Source organism: Lynx rufus, unplaced genomic scaffold, assembly GCF_022079265.1.
Source record: "Lynx rufus isolate CCGP_SWC_20201006 ecotype Redwood Valley unplaced genomic scaffold, mLynRuf1.p SCAF_1, whole genome shotgun sequence".
NCBI classification, from domain to species: Eukaryota; Metazoa; Chordata; class Mammalia; order Carnivora; family Felidae; genus Lynx; species Lynx rufus.
In genome coordinates this window covers 12,188,502-12,214,578 of record NW_025814823.1, presented here as the reverse complement: position 1 = coordinate 12,214,578, position 26,077 = coordinate 12,188,502, and the positions used below count along the sequence as shown (strand labels likewise).

The 26,077-nt window shown below is 41.3% G+C and overlaps 1 protein-coding gene across 1 annotated transcript in view; it reads left to right on the top strand.

Moving 5' to 3' along the window:
• Window positions 1-26,077, top strand: part of STARD13 (StAR related lipid transfer domain containing 13) — a 236,067-nt gene that overhangs the window by 190,583 nt on the left and 19,407 nt on the right. Inside the window, exons 4-7 of the mRNA XM_047078760.1 lie at window positions 10,106-10,169; window positions 19,729-21,122; window positions 22,252-22,422; window positions 23,550-23,709. Coding sequence (XP_046934716.1) covers window positions 10,106-10,169; window positions 19,729-21,122; window positions 22,252-22,422; window positions 23,550-23,709 — 1,789 coding nt within the window. The remainder of the gene's footprint in view (window positions 1-10,105; window positions 10,170-19,728; window positions 21,123-22,251; window positions 22,423-23,549; window positions 23,710-26,077) is intronic.

Sequence of the window (26,077 nt, the reverse complement as noted above, 5' to 3'; positions counted from 1 at the left end):
CGTTCATGCTCTGTCTCTCTCTGTCCCAAAAATAAATAAATGTTGAAAAAAAAAAAATTAAAAAAAAAAAAAAAAGAAAAAGAAAAAAAATCACTGAGTAGATTTGCCCTGAGCCAGCACCTGTGCTAGGCATTAGGGATGCCAATAAGATGCAGTCCTTAGCCTGTCGCATTCAGCGTGGAAGAATGATTCTGTTATTCTGATTCTGCACAGGCTGTTGCGACTACTTAAAATCAATCACCGATTGGACCTATATAAACAAAGTATGTTCAGTTAAGAAAGAAAAACCTACTGGGGCGCCTGGGTGGCTCAGTCAGTGAAGCTTCCAACTTCAGCGCAGGTCATGGTCTCACGGCTCACGAGTTCAAGCCCCGCGTCGGGCTCTGTGCCGACAGCTAGGAGCCTGGAGCCTGCTTCGGATTCTGTGTCTGCCTCTCTCTCTGCCCCTCCCCTGCTCATGCTCTGTCTCTCTCTGTCTCAAAAATAAATAAAAACATTTAAATAAATAAATAAATAAATAAATAAATAAATAAATAAATAAAATAAAACTTTAAAAGAAAGAAAGAAAGAAAGAAAAACCTGCTGAAACGATCGTGTGTAAAATTTCCTGCAAGGCCTAATTCAGATTAAATGAATAAATTATGGTCCGTGCCTCAAAAGAGTCTCTAACCCAGAGAAGACCCACTGTGCATGCAGCTGATAAAATAAATTTTATAATCAAGATTGTTACTCCTGCAGGAATAGTTTTTCAGGAAACCGCTGCTAGACCAACTCAGATTATCTGAAGGGTTTTATGTTACTTACCATGAAGTTAGAGGTAGACAAATACCGATGCTAAATACATGTCCTGAACAAAGATGGGCTTCATTCATAGCAGAATTTCACAGGGGTTTTGATAAAGTGCTCTGGATACTTCTGTTATGTGACATGTTCTTTTACCTGAGGCGGCCAGTCCCTAAAGAGGCATTCACATCTCTCGAGGATATGTGTTTCATCCGTTTTGTATTCTTGCAGAGACTAGCCAGTTTCTTTTACCTTGTGCAAAATAAATCAGAGGCGGATGCTGCACCGTCTGCCTAGTTTCAGACCACCATAAAGAGTGTTTTCTCTCCTTGTGTCTTTTTTTTTCATCTTAACAAATCAGTTGTGTTTTTTTTTTCCCCAGCGTTGTTGAGGCATATTTGACAAATAAAATTATAGAATATATAAAGTGCACAACATGCTGATTTGATACACATACACATTTTCAAAGGAAGAGTTGAATGGTTATGGGTATGATATTTGAAATTGTACCCAGGATTTCTAAGAGGTCTTCAACGATGATACTTTTGTAGATAGGACTGAGAACCAATGAGCAAGTGGATGGAGAGCAAAGGAAACGGAGATCACTTTACGTTGGTAATTTCAAAGGCAGATAAATAAAATTATCGTTAAATGAATCTAACAAAAACTATGTCTTTAAAAAATAGACTTTTTAAAAGAGCCATTTTAGAGTCACAGAAAAAAATGGAAGACAGAGTACAGAGAGTTCCTGTATACCCCTGTCCCTGCACATACTCAGCCTCTTCCATGATCACCATCCCACACAGAGTGTGAGACCTACACATCATCATCACCCCAAGTCCATAATTTGCATTAGGGTTCGCTCTTGGTCTTACACATTCTGTGGGTTTTGACAAATGTATAATGATTTGTATCCACCATTAGAGTACCACACGAAATAGTTTCACAGCCTGAAAATCCCTTATGCTCTGACTGTTCAGCCCTCCCTCCAAACTCCTAGCAACCACTCATCTTTTTCATGTACCCATAGTTTTGTCTTTTCCAGATTGTCATATAGTTGGAATCACACAGTACGTAGACTTCACAGATTGGCTTCTTTCACTTAGTAGTATGCATTTAAGGCCCCTCCATGTCTTTTCATGGATTGATGGCTCAGTTTCTTTTAACACTGAATAATATTCCATTGTCTGGATATATCACAGTTGATTTATCCATTCACCTACTGAAGGACTTCTTGGTTGCTTCCAGGTTTTTGCAGTTATGAATAAGTCTGCTATAAACATTCCTGTGCAGGTTTTTATATGTACATAAGTTTTCAACTCATTTGGGTAAAATACCAGAGTGTGATTGCTCAGTCCTATGGTATGGGTATGTTTGGCAGTAAGAAACTGTCAGACTGTCTTCCAAAGTGCTGTACCATTTTGCATCCCCATCCGCAGTGAGTGAGCATTCCTGTTGCTTCACATTCTTGTCAGCATTTTGTGTGGTCAATGTTTTATAATTTTGTCACTCTAATAAGTGTATGGTGTTATCTCATGGTTATTTTAATTTGCAATTCTCTAATGATGCATGATGTTAAGCATCTTTTTATGTGCTAATTTGCCATCTGTGTGTCTTGTTTGGAGAAGTGTCTGTTCAGACTGTTTGCCTATTTTTTAATTGGGTTGATTGTTTTCTTATTAAAGTTTTAAGAGTTCTTTGTATATTTTAGATAATAGTCCTTTATCAGATATGTTTTTTGCAAATGTTTTCTCCAAGTCTATAACTTGTCTTCTCATACACTCAACAATGTCTTTCTCAGAAGTTTTTAATTGTAATGAAGTCCAGTTTATCAGTTATTTATTTTATAGATCATGTCTTTGGTGTTGCATCTAAAAAGTTATCACCAAGCCTCAAGTCATTTAGATTTCCAGGGGCGCCTGGGTGGCGCAGTCGGTTGAGCGTCCGACTTCAGCCAGGTCACGATCTCACGGTCCGTGAGTTCGAGCCCTGCGTCGGGCTCTGGGCTGATGGCTCAGAGCCTGGAGCCTGTTTCCGATTCTGTGTCTCCCTCTCTCTCTGCCCCTCCCCCGTTCATGCTCTGTCTCTCTCTGTCCCAAAAATAAATAAACGTTGAAAAAAAATTTTTAGATTTCCTTCTATGTTATCTTCCAGAGATATTATAATTTTGTGTTTACATTTAGGTCTGTGATTCATTTTGAGTTAATTTTTGTGATGGGTAGAAGGTCTGTGTCTAGATGGATTTGTGTTGTGTGTGTGTTTTGTGTGTGTGTGTGTGTGTGTTCAGTTGTTGCAAAAAAATTGTTGAAAGGCTATCAGTAGAAGGTCTGTGTCTAGATGGATTTGTGTTTGTGTGTGTGTGTGTGTGTGTGTGTACGTTCAGTTGTTGCAACAAAATTTGTTGAAAGGCTATCAGTTCTCTATTATATTACTTTTGTTCCTTTGTCACAGATCAGTTGACCATACTTGTGTTGGTCTATTTCCAGGCTCTCTATGCTGTTCCATGGATCCATTTTTCTATTCTTTTACCAATATCATACTGTATTGATTACTTTAGCCTTATAGTAAGTCTTGAAGTTGGGTAGTATCAGCCCTCCAACTTTGTTCTTCTGCTTCAATATTGTGTTGGCTGTTCTGGGTCTTTTGCCTCTCCATCTAAACTTTAGAATCTGTGTGTTGTCTTGTTATTTTTTGTTTAATACCAGAAATTTTGAACACTATAATGTGGCAACTCTCAAAATCAGATCTCCTCTCCCCAAGGTTTGTTGCTGTGGCTATAGTTTAGTGACTTCCCTTGTTGTGGCTATAGTTCAGTGACTTTCCTCAGCTAATTCTCTGAAGTCTGAATACTTTGCTATATATTACTACTGAAGTCTGCATTTGGTTAGCTTAGCGGTCAGCAAATGATTGAACAGGACTGTCCTTAAATGCCTTGAACCAGTATGTCTCCCAGCCTTTATCAAGGGCTCTTTGTGCATATTGGGCTATGGTTTCAATGTTCCAGGAGGAAGTTGATAATTCTGCCTTAGCCTTTATTTCCTGCTTGTGCAGATCAACAATGCCAAGCAGAGGTGAGAAATTAGGACTTTGTTATGCCTTTTCTGGGTATGCACACAGTTCTTCATATGTGCTTGGCCTTCTAGATTCCTAAGAATATGTTAGAACTTTTCTAAGTCCCCTATGGACATCTCATTCTTGCAGCTATCCTTTTCATTCATTTTGGTTCACATCTTGTTTAGCCCAAATGTTATCAGCGGTTCAGGCAGCTATGATGTTAAATAATTGCTGCTGATTGTTTTTGACAAACACCCTGGGGGGGAAACTGTTCTCAGTGATGAGCTCAGAGTCAGGTTAAATGAAGATAAGCCCTGTGAATGGGGGCCATTCAGGCAGTTTCCAGGCAGCTCAGATAATGACAGTTCTTTAATAATGAAGCTTTTGGGGAGCCAAGCCCATTCTGCCCTCTCCAGTGGCTGCTAGGCTGCCAGTTTTCATAGGTACTCTGATTGTGATGCTGTTGTTTTTCAAAGCTTTTGCAGAGCTGAGGAAAGAAACATGAGAATAGGGCAAGGTCAGATGCCTCAAATCTCCCTGTTCCCACGTAGATTCAACCACTTTTCTTAAATAGACAGTACTTGGATGGTTGCAAGCCTTTATTACTTTCCAGAGTTCTTAAAAAGTTGATTTTGACAGTTATTGCCAATATTCTTCTTACTGTTATAGAGGAACAGAGCATTGAAGACTTTTATTCCACCATTCCCACCGATGTCACTCACTTGCAGTGTTTTTTATTCAGCTTTATTAAAAGTGTAATTTACATTCAAAAAAATTCACCAACCTAAAACCTACGATTTGTTGAATTTTGTCAAATGTATATAGTTATGTGACATTCACCACAATCATGATGTAGAACATTTCCATTATCTCAAAAAGTTCTCCGTTGCTGACATTTGGCAACCACTGAACTGTTTTCTGTCACTGCAGTTCTACCTTTTCTAAAATTTTGTATAAATGCAATTATGTAGTGTGTGCTCTTTGTGTCTGGCTTCTTTTACTTAACATAATGCCTCTGAGACTCATCCATTTTGTTGCATGTATCAGTTGTTAGTGCCTTTGTATTTTTGAATATTTCTTTATATGTGTATACCACAGTTTTTATTTCCATTTGTCAGTTAAGGGACCTTTGTGTTATTTCCACTTTGGGGCTGTTTTCTAAATAAATTTGCTGTGAACATTCAAGTACAGGTCTTTGTATGGGTGTACGATTTATTTCATCTTGGATATAACTAACTAAGAGTAGAATTGCTGGGTCATATTCTAAGAATATGTTTAATTTAGTAAGATATTACCAAATTGTTTTCCAAGGAGGCTGTATCCTTTTGGAAGTTCCAGTGGTTCTATGTCTTTGCTAAAACTTAGCGTTGACAGTGTCTTTAATTTAGGCATTCCAGTGTGTCTTATTATTTTAATTTGCATTTCTCCCATGACCACTAAGCATCTTTCCATGTGCTTATTTGCCATTTGAATATCTTCTTTTAGAACTGTATGTTCAGGGGCATCTGGGTAGCTCAGTTGGTTCAGCATCTGACTTTGGCTCAGGTCATGATCTCACAGTTTGTGAGTTTGAGCCCCTCATCGGGCTTCACATCAGGCTCTGTGCTGACAGCTTGGAACCGGGAGCCTGCTTCAGATTCTGTGTCTCCTTCTCTCTGTCCCTCCCTGCTTGTGCACTCTCTCTGTCTCTCTCAAAAATAAACATTTAAAAAACGAACTGTATGTTCAAATATTTTGCACATTTAAAACCTCAAGATTGTTTGACCTATCATGGAATTTATTGTGGAGTTCTTATGTATTCGGGGCACAAGTCCTTTACAAGATACAGGTTTTACAAATATTTTTTTTCCAAGAAGAGGAGCAACTCTTAAAGTGCAGGCAAATATCTGGGTTCAGGGGAGATAAAAGGACCCAAATCTATGTAGTCAAATCTAGTTTGTTTGAGTCTCCAGCTTTAGAAAATAACAAATTGACCTCTTGTTTGTGTCAAAAAGTAGAAAGCATATTCAAGCACGTGACATATAAAGGATGAGCCCTTTGATGGCTTTTGTGTATGTAGGAGATCAAAAACTTTTGCACAGAATAAAAATGTTTGTTTGTGATTCCAACCTATAATGGAAGAACAGTTTGTTAGAAAAGTAAATTTTATAAATGACAAGCAATCCTTACCTAAACAAACCTGTTACAGAGCTGCCAGATGAGCAACATCGACTTATTTAAGCTCTTCTGTACCTCATTATATATCCAAATGAGGATGTATGTATAAAATTTACCTCACATACCACTCTTAGGTCTTAGGCAGCAATGGACACATGTGGAACTGACCAAAAAGATAGGCTGTCAGTTATAAGAGCAAAGGCCAAGCCCATGCTAAAGATAGCTTCAGACTAAATGATCAGTTTCTAATCCAGGGTTGCTTATTATATTTGACACTAATGAATGTGTAGTCAGTGGGTAAACTGGAGATGGCTGAAAATAAGGGGAGTCATCAGATATTTTTAAATAAATGAGTGACATGAGAAAAAGTTGAGAAATAGAACTGGTTTTAATGTAAAGCATTTGAATTGGTAGTGAAACCAATTAAGAGGCTATTGCCTGACTTAGGTAAAAGATGAGAAGGCACCAAAATAGGGCCAAAGAAGAGGCAAGATTTCAAAAATACCACAGAGATGTAATTGACGGGACTTGGTAATCAAATGAATACAGACCTTAAAGAAGAAAAGTGTCAAGATGACTCCATTTGGCTGGCCTACTTGGTGATGCTCTTAATCAAGATAAGACAGTAAGTATCAGAAAGAAGTTTGGAAGAGAATACGATGAGCTCAGTTTTGAAAGTTGAGTTTGAAGGGTCAGCAGAACCCCACAAATGGGTGAGATTAATGAGTAGTTAGAAACGTAACTCTGGGGCTCAAGGGAGGTATCTGGGTTAGAGAAAGAAGATTGGACATCATCAGAGTCTATTTTAAGATGGGATAATATATTTCAGTATATTCACGCAGAAAAAAAAAGAGCAATGACTATAGTCTGAATCCTAAAAAATATTAATAGTTAAGGGGCAGGTACTACTTGGTGACAGGAAGGAGATAGTGTTTAGAGAGATGAGGGAACTCAATCTTAAATGCCAAAGAGAAAAGTTTCAAGGAATGGAGAGTGGGGATTATTGCCCATTACTACAAACAGGTCTTTGCTAAAAAGAAGATATGGAATTTGGTGATCAAAAAGCATTGGTCAAAACTGGAAATAGCCTAAATATTCACCAGCAAAAGAGTAGATAAACCAATTGTATGTCTTTATACCATGGAAAACTACTCTGCCATTAAAAGGAATGATTACCGCTATACTCCATAAAATGGATCAATCTCAAAAATATTGTGTTGAGTGAAAAAAAAAGCCAGACACACAAAACTACATACCATATGATTCCATTTATATGATAACCAAGGATTGGCAAAATCAGTCTATGAGTGATAGAAATCAGAAAGAAGATGCCCTGAGGGAGGTAGGAGGGGATGTGGTGGTGAGGAGAGAATTGATGGTAAAGGAGCACAAGAGAACGTTCCTATGTGCAAAAATGTTCTTTACCTTGTTTGAGGGTAGTTAAAATTGCCAAAACTCATTGAGCTGAAAATTTAAAGCCAGAGCAGTCAGAATACAAAAGGAGTCATCAAAGATAGGAGATTGAACACCTGAATTTTCTTGCTATCTAAATTCCCACTGATTTAGAGAGGCATTCCTTTACAAAAGCAGATGTCCATACAAAGAGAGACACCACAACTATAAAATTTTCAAAGCAGAAAAACAGAAATGATGTAGTGGAGAACTTGGCAAGCCCAAGAAATAAAAGCTAAGTGGTCAGTGAAGTAAGTCATAAACTCCAATAATCCTAAAAAGCTCAAAAATGGGGATTGACATTTAAGGGAGGCTAAAAAGAAGATGGTTGTTTGAAATTCTGTTTTAAAGTAGATAGAGCCCTGGATTTACTCCCCCAGTTTATATCTAGGTGACTTTTCTTCCCCACCATCAGCCCAAAACCGGAAGTTGATTGCCTGGAGAGGCTACAACAGAAGTTCCCTAGGCTGGGGGAACACTAGACATAGTTGAAGGTGAGGCACTCAAGTGAAAATGGGAACTTCAGTGACAGTGATATTTATGTTCTAAATATTGAGGTTCTCAGGCCTCTTTTGTAGCTCAGCCTCAGCATATTAGAAAACACACTCAAGAAAAATCTGAGAATCTGAGTGCTGAGAAATCTGATCAGCCCATGATAGTAAAATAAAATAAACTAAAAACAAGGGCAGCAAACCCCCAACTAGAACAGGTAAGAAGGCTCTGAGAGAGACATCACCAAGGAAATTAGATTACTAGAGTAACACACTTAGGGAGTTAGATAGCTGAGGAAGTATTTGAGTTTGAATTTAGGGATAAATACATTGAAAACTAAGGAAACAAATAAACAAGACACTTATTAACTCCTAGGATAATGAAAAGTTGAGAATGGAAGCAAAATAATCAGAGTGTGATATACATGTGAACAGCATTTACATGGTCAATAATAAATATAATAAACACTGAATACTGATTTATCCAAAAAATGAAATTATGACATAACTATAATTATAAAAGATACAGTGTACGAATGTGGGGTAGGCAAGGGATGGGGACAGGTAGTAAAAAAAAATAAATCATCATGCAGAGAATAAAGTCTATAAATAATGATTTGTACTGAAAAATCAAGAAGTAACAGCATAAACATGTTGTTAGAGGTAAACGCCAACAAAGGAAACAGGCAAAGAGTTGCCCCCAAAGAGGCATAAATGAAAAAGGACAGGAGGGGTAATGTGTGACTCTTCAAACCATATGCATTCAATAACTATGATTTTTAAAGTGTAATCAGATAAAGTAAACTAGTAAAGGTATTTGTAAGAGCATTTCAGGAAATTACATTGTAATGGATTGAAGAGTGAATGAATATTGAGACTGTTCTCGGGCAATTGAGTAGTGTAAGGAAGGGAATATTGGGGTAGGTTAGTACAGTTGCTTGATGGAAAGATTAGGATTGAGGGGAAAATTGTTTGTGTGATTATGGTGATTTAGGTAGCTAACTAATTGGTTAGTCAATTTGTTCAAGTCAGGGATAAGCTTAAAGAGAAGAAAGCAGTCAAGAGAATTTGCTGAGGTGAGGGAATAAATAAGGTATCAAGGTCCCAGAAGAAGTGGTAGATGTTGAAATAAAAAACAAGATGAAAGGGTTAGCTTTGAAAAAGAAGAGGAACATCATTTTTTTTATGATGAAGGAAAGGATTATTAAAAGAATTTATGTCTGATAGCTTATGTTCAGCTATATTTTCTCATTGGCAGCAGTGGCTAAGTTCTCTGTTGTGGGACTGGGATATTTTTCATGATCTGAGATTGGGAGCCAACCAGACAAAAAAATGAAAGGAATGCTGAGTAGCAATTTTCAGAGCCCAGCTGAGGATGAAAATCAAAATGTATTTATTCGTCAGCCCGGTCTGCCATAACAAAATACCACAGACTGAGTGTCTTAAACAACAGACATTTATTTTCGCACAGTTCTGGAGGCTGGAAAGTCCAAGATCAAGGTGCCAGCAGGGCTTGGTCCCTGGTAAGCACACTCTTTCTGACTAGCAGACAGCCACCTTCTCACTGTGTTCTCACATGGCAGATTGAGAGAGCACGAGCTCTCTGGTGTCTCCCCTTGTAAGGAACCAATTCTGTTGGATCAGAGCTCTTTCCTGTGACCTCATTTAACCTCAATTACTTCTTACTCCACATACAATAACATTGGGGGTTAGGGTTTCAGCATACGAGTTTGGGTGGGGACACAATTTAGTCTACCACATATATAATTCAGCACTGAGTTATCTTGCCATTTATACCCAATAGCCCAAGAGTAGGGGAGAGGACAGATGGTTAAGTTGATCTGAATTTGGGGACTAGCATGATCGAGGTGGCAAATGAATGGAGGGGCTGGTGAAAGCAGGGCTAAGATGACTGTTCATGCATTCCAGGAAAGGAGAGGGAAGCCAGGAAAAGACTGGGTTTAGATTAGGGGATGGGTAGGGACTGGTAGGCTGGAAAGCCAACGGGACCCTTTGCATAGCATACCTTGAGTGGGTACAGTACTTTGTTGGGACATAACTTTTCATTTCTACACTTTCAACTTCATTGGCAATAAATGAGAATCAATCTGAAAAGAAAATTTAGGCTTATTAGTGGTAGCAATCACCACCTTTTTCTTTCTTTTCAGACGACTGCATACATTGAACAAGTGTGCCTCAATGAAACTTGATGTGAACTTCCAAAGGAAAAAGGTAGGTGTCTACACCTTACTAAGATCATGGTTTATGTTAACAAAAGAAGTTTGCATTCATGGATTAAAAACAACAGGAACCCAAGCAAAATTCTGAAATGCCTGACCATCTATGTTTTCCAAATATCCCAGCTCATCATAACCATCATAAATAAGTCCCATTATAAATCCAGGCTGAGTTCCATTTGTTTCACCATTTCACTTTGTTTTCATTTTGATCAAAGAGTTTTGCTGAAAGATATAAAATGCCTTCTCTGTGGTCTTTTCGAAGTTTCTTTAGTCGTAAGTATCCACTCCCCATCAGTCTCAAGTACTCCACAGTGATGCGTAGATTAAGCGAATGCAGAAAAGAACCCGTGGGCCCGTGCCAAATGTCTTTTGCTTCATCCTGTTCCATAGCATTTTATTGCCAAGTACCCTGGAAGATGTGCTCATCCGCAGGCAGGTTCATTTCATAATCAGTGAGGGGTCGTGTGGAGTGTGGCAACAAGATGCGGGGCCTGCCTCCTCTATACCATCCCTCCCACTTACACTCCTCTCTGCTCACAAGGAATTTCGTTCAGTTTTAAGAGTCACTATGCTCCCTCCATGTTCTAGGACTAGCATGTGCTATTCCCTCTGTAGGAATGAGACTGGACACTTCAGTTCTGAAATAAAGCTGTACTTTATTGAGCACTTACTGTTTTCGAGGAGCTATGTTATGTGCTTGCCATACGTGATCTCATTGAATCCATTGAGGTAGGATCTCTGTTTTCTAGACAAAGGAAATAAAACTTGAACGGGTTGTCATTTGCTCATGATCTTTAAGCTAGCGGGAGAACAGAGTTTCAAACTCAGGCATGCCTGACTCCAAAATCAAGGCTCCTAATAACCACTGTTGCTGAAAACCCTTCTTATCCCTCAGTGAATTGATCCTCTTGGGAAATTCAAAATTAAGATTGTTGACTACTTTTTTCATTTCACATCTCCAATATGTAACAAGTCAAGCCACAGTGTATTTTGAAGAAGCAGAGAAAACATCTTTGAGTCGAAAGAAAGTGCTCTTTATCCTGGTCTACCCAGAGAAATCATTAAATCCAATGGATTTTAAGTCACTCTTGAGTAACCTGATCTTTAAAAAATAACTTGAATTTGAATTTCTATTCTAAAATAGCACCCAAAGGAAAAAAAAAAGCAAATGAATTTTGGTTGACCTCACCTTAAAAACAGTTTGGGGTTTGAGTAAGAAACCAAAGATTTAAGCTAATGAGGTAAAATGGTGAAAAACAATATCCAGAGAAATATTAAAATATGAGCAATTTGTCTAGGCCAAAGACAAATTAAAAATGTGGAAATAAACGTCCCAACAGCTGTCTGGCTGAATAGACCCCTTGAAAAGCATACACACGATCTGAAGCGTGAGCATCAGATGTTGTTTTGGTCGTAACACATGGTTCTTATTAACCTAACACAGCCACACCTATGTGTCTAAAGCATGGCTGATCCATACGGCTTCCTAGACAGATCTGTGTAGCTGCAGTGTATTACAAAAGACAAAAACTAATGACATGATTTGTTTTCAGCCAAGTGGAGTGATCAGATTCTCACCCTATCACCAGCTTTTCAAAAACCCACACGTGAGATCGGCCGGAATAACATTTGTTAGGCTGGTTGTGTGTTACCTTCACAAAAGTTCCTCTGTAAATTGGTCACTTCAGTATTCTGACATTCTTAATTTATTCCTCACGTTGGATGTAGCGGCCCTTACCCTTACAGCCCCTGCTCAGCTAGAGGCCTCACAAATGCATGCACTGAAATAAAATACGGCTTTGCACTCAGTAAATTGAGAAGACATGGCCTGACTTCTCAAATAAATAATTTCAACATGTGGTCTTCACCACCTTGTGAATCTCAATAATGACCAGCATCTGGGGCTGTGGTCTAAGCAGTTATGCAGGAGACCGTGTAGGGGTGTGCATTCCTGTGATCTGCCCCTTCCACAAGTCATAGGCTCACCCTTTATTTTACTGCACCAAAAAAATATAAATACATACATAAATACAAGCTAGGACTAGGTCAAATGATCAAACGTAGAAAGTGAAACTTGAGGGGCGCCTGGGTGGCGCAGTCGGTTAAGCGTCCGACTTCAGCCAGGTCACGATCTCGCGGTCCGTGAGTTCGAGCCCCGCGTCGGGCTCTGGGCTGATGGCTCAGAGCCTGGAGCCTGTTTCCGATTCTGTGTCTCCCTCTCTCTCTGCCCCTCCCCCGTTCATGGTCTGTCTCTCTCTGTCCCAAAAATAAATAAACGTTGGAAAAAAAAAAAAAAAAAAAAGAAAGTGAAACTTGAGAAGAAGCACCATGTGACACTGCAGTCAACTTCGGAATTCGTTTAGTTGGAAGAAAAAGACAACCAGCAGCATTTCCTCTAGGTATGTCCCCATTTTAGGCAATCTAAGAAATAAAAATATAATCCTTATCTCTCATCTGCAGAGGCCCAGACATGATTCATTCTGTAGAATATCATCCCCAAATTGCCTAAGTGTCCATAGCCCCAGTGGTTCTTTCTCCCTTTGGGATCAATGAAAGGGCTACACGTGCTCACCTAGCAGTTTGTGTGGGCAGCAAACACCCACACAGAGCATGCTCTGTGCCAGGCGCTATCCCTCCCCGTGTACTCCAAGTCACGGATGCACAGGGAGTAACTTGCTCAAAGTCACGCAGAAATAGCAAAGTTTGACCCCAGATACTCTAGCACCAAAATGCCCCTCCTTGCCTTTCAAAGAATTCACAGGGGCCCCTGGCTGGCTCAGTTAGTCAAGCATCTGACTCTTGATGTTGGCTCAGGTCATGGTCTCGCAGTTCATGAGTTCGAGCCCCGAGTCAGGCTCTGCACTGCAAGTACTAGGGATTCTTTCTCTCCCTCTCTCTGCCCCTCTCCTGGTCTCTCTCTCTCTCTCTCTCTCTCTCTCTCTCTGTCCCTCAAAATAAATAAATAAACATTTAAAAAAGAAACTTTAAAAAAATAACACAAAGGGGGCACCTGGGTGGCTCAGTCAGTTAAGCGTCAGACTTTGGCTCAGGTCATGTTCTCACGGTTCGAGGGTTGGAGCCCCGCATCGCATCGGGCTCTGTGCTGACAGCTCAGAGCCTGCTTCAGATACTATGTCTTCCTCTCTGTCTCTGCCCCTCCACTGCTCATGCTCTGTCTCTCTCTCCCAAAAATAAATAAACATTAAATTAAAAAAAGAAATAACAAAAAAATTCAGAAATGTACTGGAGTCTGAGGGGACTTCTGGCACTTGGCCTGAGGCCTGGAAGAGTTTCCTCTGCAATACATACAATTATAATGTATTTTTATTGTTGTTTTTAGAAGAGGGATGTTTCTTGCCATCTGCACAGAAGTCCATGATTTATTTAATGTCCTTGTAGAAATGCAACTCTGGGTCTCTCACAGTGAATGTCCTTGCTCTGCTTTACATTTCCTTCTCATTGGATTTTTTTTTTAATTCTGAAGAGTTTGATGGGTTCACCCAAGAAAGAAAAACAAGTATGCAAACAGATGAGGATGGTGAAGCCTCATTCATACTTACTTGGGCACACACCTTTCTTGGACAACAAATGGCTACTTGTAAAACCCCAGGAAAAATGAAATCACACCTGCCTCCCCCTCTCAAGATAGTAGTGCAAGATTTTCTCTTTGTGGGAGAGAAAAGTGATTTATCAGAGATTCAAGGTAACCTTCCCTGTCTCTGTGAGAGTCAGGTAGAGAAGAGTATTCTCAGTCTCGGCCACACACCTCACTGAGACACTTACTAAAACCCAGGCGGGAGGCATTTCTGGAGACCCTGAGGACACCAGCAGCTCCCCTGCCTCCGGCTTCAGGCTCCTTCCCCTGCAGCCCTGCAAATGGTACATTCCAGCTTTCGAACAGGTGGACTCCACCACTCAGCTCCCGTTAACCTGAATGGAAGATACACTTCTAAATTTCTACGTAACCGTGGATTAGCTGCCTCTTGCAGCTGTCGACCTGTGTGGGCTCCTGTTTCCAGTGTAAAGATCTGGCCAAATGCCATTAAAATAAAAAAATTAAAAAGAAAAAAAACACCTTTCTTTTGCAATGTCTGTTTGGCATTTGTCTCTGAGGAATATATAATTTCAACTCAGAATGTTCCCATTTTTCGGAAAAGCCAAAATATCATCATTTCATCTAAATTAAAAACTCCAAGGCACACACAGAGCTACTTGTTCTCAGAAAAAGTGTTTCTTCTTCATCATTACCTACAAAATTCACACTTGCTTCACGATGACCTTCAAACTCCCCATTGGTTAGTGTTTATGTGGCATGACTTTCGTTCAAAGTTAAAGTTGAGACCAAAGACTCCAGTAGGCTGTCTGTTAAATGAGGAAAGAGACGGACATATATGCTCACAAGGCTCTTCCCTACGATTTCCCAAGAGAGAAAGGCTGGCTTCAAACGGTTCTGGTTAAAGTTATAGTTTTAATAAAGCTCTCTGAATCATGACCAAAGGTGGAAAGCAACTCAGAAACCATGACTAATTGCCACCTTGCAGCCAGCATCTCGGGGCCTGGATGCTATCAGCATTTCAAAGGAGCTGCAGCTGTTGTCCAGGGGCCCCGTCTCTTCTCCCCTCCACCCCCTCTGCTTTTCACACACACCCCAGTCTCTCCCTCCAAATTAGACGCTTCCCACTAGCTCCAAACAGCAGAGTCAAAAGAGAAAAAAATTACATCGTATTCCAGCATTCGCTTGACTGGAGAGTATTACAGTCTCAAATTGAAGATAATTGCAGGTGCATATCCTAGAACTATTAGATTTTTGAGTTGGAAGGGATGTTCCATCATCTCCTCCAGCCTCTCATCCACTACAGGATTTACTTCCGAGAGCCTTGCTCATAGCCCACTCAGCCTCTGCCTTTGAGCATCTAGCCACGATGAGTTTGCTGCACTGCAGGGCAATTTATTTTCTTTCTAATTACTGGAAGTCTTCCACACAGTAAGCCGAAAGCGGATTTGATGTAAACTCTCACCCATTGGATTCTAGCTCTTTTCTCTGCAGAAGCACCGAGGGCTCACTTTTCACACAGCAGCCCATCAGCTCTCAATCCTCTAGACTGGGGGTCCGCAAACCACTGTTCCTGTTTTTGCAAACAAAGTGAAAGTTGCATTAGAACACTCATTCTTCTGGCTCTAATAGCAGAGTTGACCAGGTATGACAGGGATCACATGGCCCAGAAACCTATAATATTTACTATCTGACCCTTTACAGAAAGTTTTCTGACCTCTGCTCAATCTTGAAGAGTTTCTCAAACTGTCTATGGTGAGTGACTTAGGGTTTTTTGTTTGTTTGTTTATTTAATTTATTTTTACTTCATGAAATTTTATCTCATTAAGAGGCCACCATTCAGTTCTGTTAAGGTCTTTATACATCCCGATATCACCAGTCTCTAACAACAATAAGTAGCTTTACATTGTACTTTAAGGTTTACGTGGCATTTTCACATATAATCTCCTTTGGCCGTGTTGACAAATCATGCTGGATTTATATTGCTATTTTTCCCATTTACAACTGAGATAGTTGACTCTCAAAAAGGGTACCTTGGTCAACATTACTTAGTGAATTACCTAACATGAGTTCTCCTGGCTCATTCAAGTTATTCTTAAAATTGACATAACTTGGAGGCATCCTCCAGAGAGCTCTCCTGTAGTTGCATTCAGCCTTTTGACCACACTCTTTGGTGTGAACTACTCAACCAGTTACCAAAAGAACTCTCTATAGCATCCAACACGGTTAGCCATCTTGGTCACAACGATATCGTGAGAATCTCTTGTCAGTTCTTTTGCTGAAATCCAGACACTCTGTGTCTGGATTTCCATGGTATACTAAACCATTGAGATGGGAGATTAAGGTTTGTCTGGTGTGTCTTTTTCTCATAAATACATCTGACTCCTAGAAATTTCCATTTTGCATTCCTAAATAATCAAGCTATTTGTTTTTAAGCCTCAAAAAAATTATCAAACAGAGGAGATCTCAATATCTCTTAATCAGTACACTTCCACAATTACTGGAGAGTCGGCTGTATGCACGTTAAGTCTGCTGGGCCCTGAGTGTTTAGAAAAAAAAAAAGAAACAACTTAAACTCTAATACAGTGTGTTTTTCATATTGTCAGTCACGACACGTTGGTGAGCTGTGAAACAATTTTGGTGGGTAACAGACAATATTAAGAAAAATGGACTAAACTAGATTATAAAATATGAGTAAAAACAAGGATAATATTTATATCATGAGCTTGGTTATTTATTCGTTTGTATGTTTGTTTATTGTAACATGTGTGTGCCTTAAGTTGTGATGGAAAGTTTCTTATTGTATGTCACTATCAATAGGTTGAAAGATTGTGCCCTGGTGGAAAAACCACACAGAATCATGTCACTGCCCTTTGGGACATACTATGATAATCATATGCACAGGATGCTAAAGGAGAATGGGTGTTTTTTTTTTCTTTTTTCTTTGTTTTGTTTGTTTGTTTTTTTGCTTTGGTTTTCATTTGTTTGTTTGGGTTCAAAAGATCTAAATACTGCAAAATTTCCCTGAACTGCTGGCCGTGTTTTCCAGGAGTTTACCACTTTTTCACATGCCTTGGTTGGATTGTAAATACCTTCCTGTTGCCCAAAGCTAGTATAATAAACCCTTAGAGTCTAGCAGACGGGGGCAAGCTTTCCATTGCCAGTCCACAGTGCCCAGCTTGGCATCTTTTCTTGACCAAAATAAAGGAATCCTTATCCAACTCGTATGTGGTTTTCCAGCATCAGTAACCGAGTTTGGGCTAACTTGAGAGACATCATTGGAGCCCACGCTAAATATCGTAGTTTCTATTTAAAATATATACATTTTCTTTAAAAATATATCCTTTCTTTGCCTTCTCAAAACATATTTGCTGAAAGGGCTTTTTCAGAATGCTAACTTAATATCAGCTTCTTTTCACTAGCTTCCTGAAACGTGATCTGAAAATCCAGTGAGCTCACCCTTCAACCTTTATGGTGCCTGATACATAAGTGGCTCTCAAATGTCATGTCTTACTGTGTATCAATCACAGAAAAAGAGAACTCTAAAATGCTATAAAGAAAATATAACTTTGATTCATCACCCGAGACCCTTTCCTTTTTTCCTACGTGTACGTCTTTTTAAACTCTTTTGCCAAAGCTTTATATGACTTTTTTTTAAACTGAAAGCTAATTTCCCACTGTGATCCCAACGCAATGGAATTCTCCATTAGTACCTCAGTTTTTACTTTCTTCCACCTTCCACCGTATGTGAATGTAACCGCTGTACATGAATGTTCAAATTTGTCAGTTAGTCCAGCCCATGTGAATCTAGATTTTCAAGAAATAAGTGAGAATAGGGAGATGGCAATATTTATTGCCTGAACATCTATTTACTTTTTCTTGAAAGGAGAATATATCGCAAAGTTAAGGGGGGTTAAAGTAGACATTAGATATGTAAAAAGATAGGTAAGCAATCTTCTTAGATAGACAATAAGTAGATAAGCAATTTAGCCAACACTGGAAAATAACAAATACTCCTCTAATGAGGGCCTACTAAATGCATTATTTCATTTGGCTCCCTCAGCAAACCCATGAGGCAGAACCTGTTTTTAGTACCATTTCATGAGTTGATGGAAACTTTGGAGAGAAGAAGCAATTTGCAAGCAATCACCTAAACTCTTAACTGATACTACTAGAATTTGGAACCAGGTCTTAGAACCAGATGTCAAAGTAAAATAAATTTAATTCAAATAACAAAACAGTATTGAGCAGTTACTATGTGCTTGACGTTGGAGAGGTTATAAATGTGATTAAGACACAGAAACACAAGCCCTTCTCTTGATGAGCTTACCTCTAACGACTGAGAGTGGGTTCGAGCAGCATGAGCTCAAGTTATCATTAGAGTAAGTGCTACAACACAGATCTAACCCAAATGCTGTAGGAGCTCTGGGCCAGAAGTAGTCATTGCCTTGGAGCAGTGTGGGAAGGCTTCGAAGAGAATGGGCCAGGGAGCGGGGAAACTGGGAGGCACAACTAAAGTGAGACAAGAACGGGACACTGCAGGCCGGTTGAAAGGGCTTTGAATGGCCGTGCTAAAGACTTCTAGGAAGGCCAAGGGAAGCTGAAGGCTTTGAAGCTGGAAAATTACATGATCATATTTGGATTACACTGTGGAAAGCTGTTTAGATGGGAAAGACGCTGGAGACAAGGATTCTAGCCAGGCTTTTACTGTAATGGACCCAGACAGAGGTGCCAAGGGCCTACACAAAGGGAATGAGAGGGAAGATGTGAAGGAGGGAACGGATTTGAAAGTCGCTTCAGAGTTGGGTCTTGGTAACATGCAGGATGAGGAGGGGGAAGAAGCTGACGAATCCACTCATCTTGGAGGGAAATTATTATTTTTTGCCCTAGGTCCGGGTCTGTCCTGGGCCACAAGGGTTGGCAAAGGTAAACGAGGACATCTCCGGCCTCAAGGAGCCCAGACTCTCATCTCTCAGGGGGTTTCTACTCAGGCAGCACCCAGACAGGAAAAAGAAGTGTGTGAGGTGCAGAGTGTGAGTCAGGGCAGAGCACTGGGGGCTCAGCTGCCCGGCAATGCATGTCCTGCGAAAAGGCATTTAGATTCAGAGTTGATCAAAAACAAGCAGGCTGGCCAAGCAGAGCCGGCTGGATTGGACTCTCCTCAACTAGTGATCTCTGTAATGGCTCCCAAGTTTCTACTTAGAGGAATTCAGTGGATAATTTTGGCATTAATTTGCGCAGGGAATACATGGTAAGAATCAGATTTGGGAGACTAAGGTAAGGAGTGTTACTTTTGAGATAGATTGACTCTGAGGTTCAGAAGAGAGAGGCTGGAGGGGCGCCTGGATGGCTCAGTCGGTTAAGTATCCGACTTCCGCTCAGGTCATGATCTAACGGCTCATGGGTTAGAGCCCCGCATCACACTCTGTGCCTACAGCTCAGAGCCTGGACCCTGCTTCAGATTCTGTGTCTCCCTCTCTCTCTGCCCCTCCCCCACTCTCTCTCCCCCCCCCCCCTTCTCTCTCTCTCTCAAAAATAAAAACATTTTTAAAAATTAAAAAAAAAAGAGGAGGGAAGCTGGAACTATGGTCCTGGGGCTCAGTGAAGAGGTTTCAGGAAAGAAGTCGGTGCCTTTGATGGCAGGATTAAGTTTCTGAAAAAGAGAGCTGCAGGTGTTTTATATTTAGATGTCTAGTCAGATGGTAATTACACCTCTTCGTAATCAGTCAAGGAAAACTTCTCAGAGAGGAAGGAAGGACTCAGAACCTCTATGAAAATTAAAAGGAAGAAAGCTCAGCAGGTTGAGAAGAGATCCAGTAGGCACAAGGGAGGAGGAGGGTGTGGGGGACAACGAAAGATGGTGGAAGGACCGTGGGACAGCCAGAGGGCACGCGTGGAAGGAAGGGAAAAGAGGGGGAGTACCGTGCCTCTGTGCTCACCCGGTTTCCCACTACATCCATGCTTCCTGGAAGCGAGCGTCATCTGTAATGTTTTTCAGGGTGACGACTCAGATGAGGAAGATCTCTGCATCAGCAACAAATGGACTTTCCAAAGAACCAGCCGCCGGTGGTCTCGCGTGGACGACCTGCACACACTGTTCCCCGGAGGAGACAGGAATGGGTCATCGGGAGACATTAGGATGAGGAACACCACCAGCAGTGAAAGTGTCCTCACAGACCTGAGCGAGCCCGAGGTCTGCTCCATTCACAGTGAGAGCAGCGGAGGGAGTGACGGTCGCGGCCAGCCGGGCAGCCACAGCGCGGGCCGCGAGCCGTTCGACTGCCCCGGCCAGTCCTGCCCCGACAGCCCAGTCATGCTGGACGCCACGTTCGTCAGCGGCAGCCTCCCACAGTCCCCCAGAGACGTTCTCAGCTACCCCCTCCACCCAAAGAATGAGAAACCCACCAGGACCAGAGCCAAATCATTTTTGAAACGTATGGAGACACTCCGAGGGAAGGGAGCGCATGGAAGGCACAAGGGGCCGGGGCGGACCGGGGGCTTGGTGATCAGCGGGCCCGTGCTGCAACAGGAGCCAGAGGCCTTCAAGGCCATGCAGTGCGTCCCCATCCCGAACGGGGATCTCCAGAGCTCGCCCCCCGCTGCCTGCACCAGAGGGCTCCTGAGCTCCGGCAAATGGAGCGGGGAAAGCAGCCAGTCGTTAAACAGCGGTAGCGGGGTGAGCACGCCCGGCCCCAAGGAACGGAAAAGCCAGGAGGCCAACAAGCGCGGGGGCATGTACTTGGAAGACCTGGACGTGCTGGCCGGGACGGCACTGCGGGACACAGGCGACCAGAACCACGCACACGAGTTCCATTCCCAGGAGAACTTGGTAGTGCATATTCCCAAGGATCACAAACCAGGAACGTTCCCCAAGGCACTCTCTATTGAGAGCCTCTCGCCCACAGACGGTAGCAATGGGGTTAACTGGAGGACCGGTAGCATCTCCCTGGGCAGACAGCAGGGCCCTGGTGCCGGGGAGCCCAGACTCATGGCGTCCTGCCACAGAGCAAGTAGAGTCAGTATCTACGACAACGTCCCGGGCTCCCATTTGTACGCCAGCACGGGAGACCTTTTGGACTTGGAGAAAGATGACCTCTTCCCTCATTTAGATGACATCTTGCACCACGTCAATGGGCTCCAGGAGGTAGTGGATGACTGGTCAAAGAACGTCTTGCCTGAGCTGCAAACACACGACGCACTGGTTGGAGAATCTGGATTATGCCCCTTCCCATCGCCTAATCAGATCACCTTAGATTTCGAAGGCAACTCAGTCTCCGAAGGTCGGACAACACCCAGCGATGTGGACAGAGCATCTCTTAATGAGTCGGAGGCCACTGGGGTCAGGGAAAGGAGGGATTCTGGTGTAGGGGCCTCTCTGACCAGGCCAAACAGGTTGGTGGCATGATTTTCGATCCATCTCGTAATAATCATGGTGTCTTTGTTTAAGAAATGTTTAAAGAGCACATACTAAATGCCTGACCCTGTTTGAGGTGATACACGGGATTAGGCTATTCGAACACAAGTATATCTTTTGTGACAAATATTATGGGGATTGAATCCGTGTCAACTCACATTCATTTCTCTGAGTGTTTATCCTTTAATTCGATCTCAGTTTTACTAAATATATATATATATATATATATATATATATATATATATATATTAGTGAGTATACATTGAAAGCATTATGCTAGGCACCATCAGGGATCACTGGTAAGGGAGCCCCAAGTACTTCCCGTGTCCTTGCTGCAGTATTAATTAAACAGCTCCACCTCAAATTTTAAGTTTGTTTTTTTTTTTTAATCCTATGAGAAATTTCTGAGACGCAAGGGTGCATACTTCACAAGTTTATTTTGGCTTTAAAAAATGCCCATTACAGGGTACATTAAAGCTGTTTTACAAAGAGCATTTCAGAAGCACCGTTGAAAAAGGGACCCAGAAGAGCTTAAAGCAGTAGAAACAGTAATACTGTACCTGCCGCTGGGCTCTTGTTGAGACAGACATGTGTCTTGTGGTTCCCTAATGTGTTGTCACTTCAGGAGTGTGTCTTCATCTGTGCCTGCCACCTTCAGGTTCCATCTCAACAGCAAAGGAGAGTTAGAATGCAGACAGGACGGCAGTGTGAAATGTTCTACAGTTCCGGAACATTCCACATCTCACTTTCTGTCTCAAGCTCTCTGCATCTCTCTCTCCCTCCACACACACTTACACATACACCGTCTCAGCCGCTTTCAACACTTTGGGAGCAAATTTAGGAATAAACAAACAAATAAAATGTATTATGTCACTTATTTAAAACCTCCCAACAAAACAGAGAATGACCTTTTCCATTATCAGACTTGAAAAAAAAAAAAGTTTCTTATGTTCATTCTGTACATTGGCACCTCCTGTTCCATTTGCTTTGTGATTTTCTTGGCTCGAAAACTATTTTGATTAGCTACTTAAAAGTTAGTAACATCCTGTGTTTTCCAATGACATATCCACTTTGTGACTGGCTTCTCTGACCGTCTTTCCGGTAAAGGCGACTCCGATGGAATAGTTTCCAGCTCTCGCACCAGCCTCAGCCGTCCACGGCACCCCACATCAGCAACCAGACAGCCGGCCAGCTGAACCTGCTCCAGCGTTTCTCGCTACTTCGCCTCACGGCCATCATGGAGAAGTACTCCCTGTCCAATAAACACGGCTGGACGTGGTGCGTAGTGTGGTCACTTAGGAGGGGATCGTTTGTTCGAGAGCTAAGTACACAGTTGCCAAAGCTTCAGTATTTAAGTTCTGATTTCTGAAGAAGCCATTCGTTCCGATCTCCTGGAAAGCATGCCGGAGCTCTGCCTTACTGTCTGCCTTCTGTGCTGCCGCAGCGGGGACGTGATGTCGCCTGCAGGAAGCATTGCTTTATCTGTAGCTCTCTTGTTAGTTTCCAGGGAAAGCAGTCAGGCTCCAAGAAGGAAACAAAGACCAGCAAATGGTGATTAATAGTGAACAGAGGAATTAAAAATAAACTGGCCATAAAATAATTCTGGCAGCTTGCAAAGAAACAGCTGTCACTCGTACCTTCTGGAGCAGGGCAGAGCTCAACACTTAGAGCGTTGATTCATTCAAAGAGCATTTGATTCTTCAACTACATTGCTGCGTTTACCACACTGGCAAATAAGAACAAGAATATGCAGTAAACCTTTATAGTAAGGAATTGACAAAAGCGTGTGTTGAAACCTTAAGTAAGTCCCTATTTTAGATGAGTTGATGGATTTGAAAAAATATAAAATACGTCATTAATCGTCTTATGTTATATATTATGTATAGAGAAGAATCGAAAGTGCCTTTATAAAAATATTTTAGGGAGTTATAAATTGCAGAGTCAAATCAATATATGCTTGTATTAAAATTTCCTTTAAAAAGTTCGACCGGTTCTAGAAAAGTAAGAACGTAGCCAAGAAGTGCTTCATCATCTCTCCCCTCCTTTCTCCTCCAAACCCAACTAAATTTCTTCTTCTCATAGTTTTTAAATTTCTTCTGTCTTACTGGGGACAGTAAGTGTCATTCACGATTAAACTGGAAGGTTGTCCACTTGACTTGAAAACAGAGCCATAAATCCATCCCGCTAACATGAATCATGCTGTTTAATAGTTAGACATCTAACATAGGCAAGGGGCACACACAGTATTTCCATGTAATGTGATTCATTAAGGGAGAGATGTTGAATTCCCCCTGTGTCTGTTGGTTGTTCCAACAAAAGCTTGGCTTCCCTCTTGCTTGCTTTCACAGCCTCTCCCCACAGGCTGCCCCAAGAGGCTCGCGTGACCTGGTTTCTGTGAATTCTAGGTCAGTTCCAAAGTTCATGAAGAGGATGAAAGTTCCTGATTACAAAGACAAGACTGTCTTTGGTGTTCCCCTCATAGTTCATGTGCAGAGAACGGGACAGCCCCTGCCTCAGAGTATTCAGCAAGCACTCAGATACCTGCGTAGCAACTGCCTCGATCAGGTATGGTTGGACATCCCAAACACAGGCGTGCATTTATGGAATGCCGGACCAAGTCCGATCCCTCCAGTATCAGATAAGACGTGCCTCACCAAAAAGAAAAGGCACTGTGATCTTTATATGTCAGCATTGAATTTGACCAGGTTACATCCTTATCAAGCTATTTGAAGGTATTTCCTCACTGGCAACTTGAATGAGGTCCTGAGTGAAAATTCATATTAATAGCTTCTACCTGTGCTGGCAAATTTACATTCCCCAGAAACTGGGAGTTATGCTTTACACTGCATTTCCTTTTAATTATTGGCCCACTGCTGCCACTGTTTTCACGGCATGGTTTCATCCCTTTTCATCATTCTTTCAGCACCATGACCAGGAAAACTTAAACCAAAGATGAATTAATGTATATCTTTTTAAATGTGCAAGTAAATGTTGAAAATGATGTCAGCTAAGTCAAATATCCCCTCATCCTGTAGAATTGATTAAAATGCTAAATAAAATATTCAGAGATCGATTTCTGTCTCCAGGACTGTTTGGGAACCACCATAATGGTGGCCTATGATTGGACCCAGAGTGCATTCCAGTCTGTAATTTACTAGGCCAACTCATTGCTCCTCCAAACTAATACCCATTAGTTTCTTAAATATCCTGCCCCCCAAAAGAGCCATATTCCCACTTGATAAATTACACTCTGGAGTAGTGGGGGTATCTTCAGGTAAGTCTTCTACAGTGGCTTTTGTGCATCATACCCTTTAATACCATGTGAATAATCCATGCCCACCTAGGATTATTTGCACCTTTTAATGATTTACCCTTGGCCTTGGCCTCAGTGAATAAGAATGAGCTGAGCTACATGAACTCACAGATCCTGGCTACTTATGCTTGTATCTACCCCAAAACTGAGATCACAGTCAGAATCAGGATGGTCTCTTGATGAATCAGATACCACTTTTCAATGGAGCTAATAGAATAGGAGTAACTTCTTCATATGATGCATGATCCGCTTTTTGCCTCCCCACTCCTAATTTAGAGAATATACAAGTACACATTTCTTCCATTTATTTCGATGGCATAGTGGAGGGCAGGAGTGGCTGCTGTTACTGTCATGGTGAGGACTATTGTGTTTTGAGAAATGGCTTTAGTAGCTTCCCTGTTATTTCTCAGAAAGAAGGGAACAGACCACTTTTCTATAACTGTGGTGCTCAGCAGATGCCCCAGCATTAACTGACTTGTGAATAACATCTGAATAGAGCAAACCAATGAATCCAGTTACTTAAGCATTATTATTATTTTTTTTTTAATTTTAGAGCTTTTACCAAAACTGCACACCAATCAAAGGTGGATCATCTATGAATATCACAAAACCCAAGATTGTGTTTTGTGGAGGGTAACCTTTTTTTCAGACACCTGTTTTTCCAAGCTTCTCAGTTTTCCTAAGGGTTTACGAGACGTGTCCCTCCTCTTGGCTTATTTCCTTAGAGCTTTTGGCTCTGCCTTTTCCCAAGAACAAAAAATATTTTGTTCTAGATATTCTAATGCATGGCCAGTGAATGCTTCTCAGCGAAAGCTCTATCAAGGGAAAACAGTGTTTGTTCAGGAATACCTAAAGCAAATGCAATCCATCTATGCAGTTGGCTCAATAATAGTAACATTTCTTGATGCCCAGCATGTTCTCGGCATCATACTGAGTGTTTTACATTCACTGCCTCATTTAATGCCATCTCCACCCTGGGTGGGGTTGTCCCCCAGGTGGCAATGGTGGAGCCAACACTCGCTTGAAAAGCCAACTCCAGAGTCCAGGTTTTTAAAAACTCCACTCTGCTGTCACCTGTTAGAATTGCTTGTCCCAGTGGATCTAGGGTGATGCCATCTCCAGCATCAAGGGACACTTTGAGAAATAGCCCTAAACAACTCATTGATGAATGCATCGTACCCTTTGTGCATCATACCCTTTGTTTGTTGATGATGTTGGTTATTACATGAGGTGATAGCCTTTCTGTGATAATGGAAGAATCTTTTTCTGGCCCCAACACCTGAAAGCATTGTGTTTCTTTTGGATGATGAGTCTGTTTGTTTAGCTTTTTTAATATTAAAAACAACTGGGTATTTTTTCCTCTCTATATTAGCTGCTAGAATGATCGGAGCCAAATGTATATTCTGCCTGTAGTAAAAATATGTAAATATTTGGCATGAATTTTGTACGTCCACCTCATTTCTGGCTGCCCTTTTCATCTTTATGTTCCTTTTTCTCAAATTTTCTTATCTTTTATCTTTAATTTAATTGTATCTTATACATTTTAGAGATCATTATAGGTCACCTTGAATTCTTTCTTGAGCAAAGTTGGATGGGAGTAAATAAATTACACTACCACTG